The 7,095-nt window shown below is 28.5% G+C and overlaps 1 protein-coding gene across 2 annotated transcripts; it reads left to right on the top strand.

Moving 5' to 3' along the window:
• Positions 1–782: 782 nt before the first annotated feature.
• LOC112727865 (laccase-7) lies at positions 783–5,943 on the top strand. Of its 2 annotated transcripts, none has more exons than XM_025777790.3 (7): positions 783–1,160; positions 1,268–1,419; positions 2,354–2,598; positions 2,880–3,005; positions 3,555–3,944; positions 4,551–5,135; positions 5,313–5,943. In XM_025777790.3, the coding sequence occupies exons 1-7, from the start codon at positions 1,065–1,067 to the stop codon at positions 5,441–5,443; spliced, it is 1,725 nt and encodes a 574-aa protein (XP_025633575.1). In that variant the 5' UTR covers positions 783–1,064; the 3' UTR covers positions 5,444–5,943. The 2 variants fall into 2 exon arrangements, with proteins under 2 accessions (XP_025633575.1, XP_072065662.1); XM_072209561.1 differs by having other exon boundaries at positions 932–1,160; positions 2,428–2,598.
• The last annotated feature ends 1,152 nt before the right edge of the window (positions 5,944–7,095 follow it).

Genomic DNA, 7,095 nt, shown 5'->3' with positions numbered 1-7,095 from the left:
TTTTATCATTTACTATATTAGTTTCATTAAATACTAATACTAATAATCAAACCCCTAATTAACAAATGGACATACGCTAGTTAATTAATTAATTAATTAATTAAGGGTAGTAGCTAGTAATCAACACTTGAAAGAAGGAAAATTCGTAGAAGCATGTTATGTTAAATAAAAAAATAAAAACGATAAATTATTATATCAGTGCATACCTGGTTGATTACTAAGGTAGTAAAAATATCTTGATTTTCAATAAAAGGGCCGGGTTTAATTTTCAGAATTAAAACACAAAAAGAAAAATATTGGAAGACTCTTGTTTTCTTTCACTACAAGAAAACCACATAATATATGGCGGCTTTATAATTTTTTTTGGTTAAATTAAGACTATTAATAATATAAGACCTGAATAAAAAATACACCATAAGTTATACTAACTTCTTTTAAAGTTACGTACGTGATATATATATGATATCTGGTATTTTAATTTATATAAAACTTTATCATACTCCATAACATTTTTGAGCAATAGTCAGCGTTGAGTTTTTATAAAAGTGAATAATATATAACATAACTTACATAACAAAAATTTGTCATGTGTTATATAATTTAAATCTCAAAAAATACATAAATTCATCTTGGATACTACCATCCAATCAGAAGAGAGATTATTGACTTACGTGTGGTGATGAGAACATAGCATTTTATTCAACATACCCGATCCTGTTAGGTCAATCTAACAAGCTAACACTTATGCTTTCTTATATTCCTTGTAGATATATTACGGATATAATTATGGTTGATTATTAACTTTAAGAATAGTTGAATTAGCCTTATTACAACAATTTTCAATGATACAATCCAACTAAAACGCGCAAAATGGACGAGTCAAAGTTTAAGGGCTTCCTCTATAAATATTAGACTCGTTTGAGACATACACATACATAAAACAAATTACTTAAAAATCATTATTATTGTCTTTGCTTCATTTATCATTTATCATTTATCTTCAACTCCAAGCATCAAATCATATTTACATAGAAGAAGATCAAATTATTTATTAAAGGTGCAACATGAAACGTTTCGGGTTTTCTCTTGCATGGGGTTTTGCAACAATTGTGCTAGCTTCTTCATTGGTTTCCGCTGCTGTTGTGGAATACACTTGGGATGTATGTAATTTATATATATATTATGCTTATTATATATGAAACTTGGGAAGTGATTAATGAATTATTGATATCTATCTATCTATCTATATTTATACTTATTATATCAGGTGGAGAATTTTACCGTGGAGCGTTTGTGTGACTCGCATGTAGTGACTGGAGTGAATGGAAGCATTCCAGGGCCAGCAATTAACGTTAGAGAGGGTGACACTGTAATTATACACGTTAGAAACAAGTCACCCTATAATGTTACTCTTCATTGGTAAGATATTTTAATTTAAGTTAAAAACTCATGTGCACTTGTTGTGAAATTGTTAATATAAAAATAACTGCGTTAATTGCTTCTCATACCAAACGTGAAAGCAATCCATGAAACTCAATGATCACAAACATCTCCCTTTTTCATCCATTGCTTACCTTCTTCCTTCTTTTGGTAATGATTTCATTACCTCATTTAATTTTTAATTCACTGGCGTAGAATAATTAAGTATTAAAACACTATTTCTCCATAACCAGCCATAATGCCTTACTACATGATAGTTATTTAAGTTTATTAAAAGAGAAAATTTAGGAGTTCAACATTTTTGTTAAAATTTGGTCACTATTTAACTAATAAAAAAAATGAGTAATTTCATATTATTAGATATAATTTCACACCATTAAAAATATTAATAATGACTAATTAATAATTATAAATCACAAAATCTGTTAGCCTCCTAACACTCTTCTTATTAAAATCGACATACTCTAAATTTTATCTTTTAAAGATAATATATATGCAGTAGACTTTATGACTAATTTTTTTATGTACAAAAATATAACTACATAAAATTAGAGATTAACAGTTGACTCTAGAGTGAATAATTAGATATATTTTCGAGTTAAAATTAAAAAAAAAATTGTCTCTTAAAATTCTTCGAATTTTTGTTTTAATGCATTTAGCAAAATATTCTTTTTTAATTCAAAAATGGCCCTGTATGTTAGTTGTTAGTTTGTCTCCATCTCAAACACCAGCATGACAAATTAAAATGACATATTAAGCCGTCACATCAACATATTATTTAATAAAGATAAATTAACAATATGAAAGAATACTAACTTATCTTCTCATAAAGATTAAATAAAAAAAAATCAGAAATTAGTTATTTAGGTATGTAGAATTGTAATAATTATATACCATATAATGATATATGTAGGCATGGAATATTTCAACTTGCAAGCCAATGGTCAGATGGTCCAGAATATGTAACTCAATGTCCGATACCTCCAGGTGGCAGTTACAGATACAAATTCACCATAACAAAACAGGAAGGAACACTTTGGTGGCATGCACACTCATCTTTCTTACGTTCCAATGTTTATGGAGCCCTTATTATTCGTCCTCGCCGGGGACACTCCTACCCATTCCCTAGAGTTTACCAAGAAGTACCTATTTTGCTCGGTAATTTTTTTTAAATTTAGATAAAATTATTTTTAATAAAAATTATTAAATAATAATTTAATTAAATATATCAAATTATATAATTATTTTTAACTATTAATTTCATGTAAAAATAACTGAATGTAAAATCTTAACTTTTATCTTCTTTATTTTCTATTATTTCATGAAAATCTTTTATCAAGTGTTATTTTAGCTAGCTTTATAACAAAATAATCTAGCAATTTAGACCTTAAAAAATTGAAGTATTCTCATGAATTTTTATTTTTTATTTTGTTTTTCAGGAGAGTGGTGGAATGTTAATGTTGAGGATGTTGGAAACAACGCATCACAAGGAATAGTTCCGAGAAATTCAGATGCTTTCACAATTAATGGCTTGCCTGGCGATTTATATAATTGTTCCCAAAATCGTAAGTCAACTGTTTAAAAACATTGAAGAGCCCTGTGATACACGTTTTTATATTCATAGAAATTTAATTATTTTACATTAAAAATTTTATATCAAAATATTTTACATCGACATATGTCATAATATCATTTTTTATATAAATAATTATATTTTTAAAATTTTTTTCAAACAATAAATTTTTTTTGTTTGATTGAAATTTTATATATATATATATATATATATACGGTGAAAACTCAGGTGAAGTCGACTTCATGTGAAGTTGATATCTGAGAGCGTTAAATGAAAATTTAGTCAAATCAGTCAAATCATCTAACAGCCCTACTCAAATATGAACTTCACGTAAAGTCGACTGCACCTGAGTTTCCACCTATATATATATAGTCTTATACTATTTTTCTTTTTCTAAAGTTTTACTAAGAATCGAATTCTAAATTTTTAGAATATAGAATTTTGATATGACCTGGTATTATAATGCTATATCTCTTAAAAATTTAATTTGACAAAAAAAAATAACATAAATAATTATATTTCTAACCGTATAGTTTCACAGAGACTTACCGGCTGAACGTGAAACAAGGAAAAAGGTACTTGTTGCGAATTATCAATGCTGCACTGAATGAACAACACTTCTTCAAGATTGCGAACCACAGCTTCACGGTTGTAGCCATTGATGCTAGCTACACTCGGCAGTATAAGACGGACGTTATAGTATTGGCACCAGGGCAAACTGTTGATGCAATCATCACAACAAACCAAAGCGTGGGTTCTTACTACATGGCATTCACAGAATACAGATCCTCAAATGTGATAAACAATAACTCAACAACAAGGGGAGTGTTGGTTTATGAGGGTGCATCACAATCATTAGCCCCTATAATGCCTGACCTACCAGATCAATTTGACACACCAACTGCACACAAGTTCTACACCAACATTACAGGTACCTTCTACCTATGGACACCTCATCCAAACTAGAGAAAATATTCAGTTTGATTCTGAAATTACACTCGAATCTCAATTTAGCCTCTAAATTTTTTAATTGATTCTGACATAAATTACCGTAGAAACTAACATAATTAAAATTTAAAAAATTTAAAAACTAAATTAAAAGAATTAAAATTTTAAAGACTAAATTAAGATTCGAATATAATTTCATAGAGTAAACTGACTAATTTTTTTCTCCAAACTATATACAAATCTTCCTATACATTAATATAAATATTTCTTATGAAAACTAAATATTTTATTTTACTATATATTTACTTTTTATTGGTCATCAGCAATAATTATAAAAGAAAATTAAAAATATTAAAAATATTTTTTATGAATAATAATTATTTCAAAAGTATTAAAATATATTTTTTTACAATACTTTTATACATAATTATCAAGTATATTAATAATAAAATTAAGTCAAAAAGTAGGTGTAAACATTTTTCCATTTAACGTAAAAGAATCTTCTACTAAAATATTTATTAATTTATAGTCATACATATTTTAACTATTTTTTATTACTAAAATTTTCTGAATCTTTCACCGTCGACAGGTTTAGCCGGTGGCCCTCATTGGATCCCCGTTCCACGAAGCGTGGACGAAAACATGTTCATCGCATTTGGGATTGCACTAACACCATGCAACCTTCCAGGACCAAGTGGTTGCATTAATCTTGGAGGAATAAATGTGTTATTATCCGCAAGCATGAACAATGAGTCTTTTGTGTTACCAAAGGGTAGAGGGTCCTCTATGTTAGAGGCATTGTACCACAACAATGTTAGTGGAGTCTACACTAGAGATTTCCCAAGTCAACCTCCACTTGTGTTTGACTACACTGATCCTTCTCTAGCTTTTGGTAACACCACCTTAGCCTTTGCACCTAAATCAACAAAGGCCAAGCCAGTGAAGTTCAATTCAACGGTGCAAATTGTGCTTCAAAATACGGCTATTCTTGGTGCGGAGAACCACCCTATTCACGTTCATGGCTTTAATTTCTATGTTTTGGCTCAAGGCTTTGGGAATTATAATGCTTCTGTAGATGAAAGTAAGTTTAATTTTGTTAATCCTCAAGTGCGTAACACAATTGCTGTGCCTGTGGGAGGATGGGCTGTCATCAGATTCCGAGCCGATAATCCGGGTAATGATTCATTCAATCATATCATCATATTACTTCTCTCAAAAACTTAAATTAATATATAAGACAAGAAACCTAAATAATTATATCTCTAACCATTTGTTTTACACCACAATTTAAAACCTTGTGTAGGTTAATATTATTATTGGATTTTGATTTTTTTTATTAATTGCAAATCAGGTATTTGGCTTGTACATTGCCATTTGGAAAATCATTTGCCATGGGGTTTAGCCATGAGTTTTGAGGTTGAAAATGGACCCACTCCTTCAACAAGATTGCCTCCACCGCCGGCTGATCTACCAAAGTGCTAATTAAGCACTACTTCACACGACAACAAATAATAAAGCTTCAACAAATTATATTTGTATTATACAATAATTCAAAAATAAAGATCTGTGTTATTAATATTAGTTATCCACTCTGTTTTGATAGTAGGTTCCCAATTTGATTTGTTTCATTTATACATACACTGTAATAAATGGCTACAGTCTTAGACTTGTTCTTTCAATTTTGTTATTTCTTCTGTGCTGGAAATTCACATGCAACTTGTTTGTATGTAAAATTGATGGTAGAAAATCGTAGATGATAATTTAGTCAAATATATCCAATCATCTAATGATTTTTAATTATCAATTTTAAATGAAAATAATTGCTTGTGCGTCTTTACTTTATTTTGTATGTAGTAGTTCATTCAATTATACATTGGAACATATACACAAAGTTTAATTTCTTTTTGTACATGGGTACTCTTGTAATTTATTTTTCTAACATTATTTTATATATATATATCGTAATTTTTAAATTTTGACAAGTTATATGCTTATTGCTTGCATGTATGTGTAAGAGAAATCCAAATGAATTTTCTACATAGTAATCAAGTAAATAACAACCCTTGCAAGAAATTATTGAAATGTTCAACTTTTACTAGACAACGTGGAGAATATTACGGTAATTACGTTGTGGTTTTCATTGTAATCGTAGTTTATGATTTACTAAACTAACATATTCAAAATATTTAGTTTTTATTCAATCTATAAGATAATATTAGGCCAAAGTAAAGGAAATCTAAGAATCTAATATTTACTTAAGTAGTGTTTGGAAGAGAGATAGAAGCTAAAAGACTGAGACTGAAAGACAGAAACTAAAATAAATTTTAGTATTGTATTTGATCTAAAGTGAGAGATAGAGACTGAAATACTGTTTCTAATTTTTGGAAGTACTGAAATACTGAAACTTTAGAGATAAAGACTGAAATTTTAGTACTAATCTCTGGACCAACAAACATGATATTGAGTTTTAATTTTTTCGTCTTCGTCTCAATACCTCAAAACGAATGCTACCTTAAGTCATTTTCACTCTCTTCTTTAAATTATTATTGATTTAAGAATCAGAATACTTTTTACAAATATTTACCTCATCTAGTGTTCTTTGGAATCTAGCGTATAACTCATGAAAACACACGACATCTCTCCTTCTGCGATGAGATATATCTTAGACAAAAGATTCTTTAATAGCAAGAACAATCTTAATTAAAATCTGTGCCACAGCAACCTATATATATATAAAGACCTAATAACTTAAAAAAAAAAATGCATGAATTGTTCAAGTTATTTTACAGCTAGTTGATCATAACTTGTTTAGAGTTTATTAGTCGTTGCCGTCTAATCCTGTAGAATAATCAAGTTAAGTTGAAGGTTGAAACTTTCAAGTTTTACCTAGCACTAGGAAAATAACATGTCAATTGTCAACTCAAAACATGTGTTATTAACGCTATTTTCTTCTTCTGCTTCTTTGCACTCTTTTGTTTCTACTTTCTAAAATAAAATTTAATTTACTCCACGTTCTTAGATAATTTTTTTCAAAAAGAGCAATATAAGTTAAAAAGTTTAAGTCTATTGAAAACAACATTTAAATAAGTTATACCATAAAACTGTTATTCAAGAAAAATATAATAAATAAATAA

This window comes from Arachis hypogaea, chromosome 12, assembly GCF_003086295.3.
Source record: "Arachis hypogaea cultivar Tifrunner chromosome 12, arahy.Tifrunner.gnm2.J5K5, whole genome shotgun sequence".
Lineage (NCBI taxonomy): Eukaryota > Viridiplantae > Streptophyta > Magnoliopsida > Fabales > Fabaceae > Arachis > Arachis hypogaea.
Note: the sequence above shows the minus strand (reverse complement) of the source record. Positions and strands in the feature narration are given on the sequence as shown.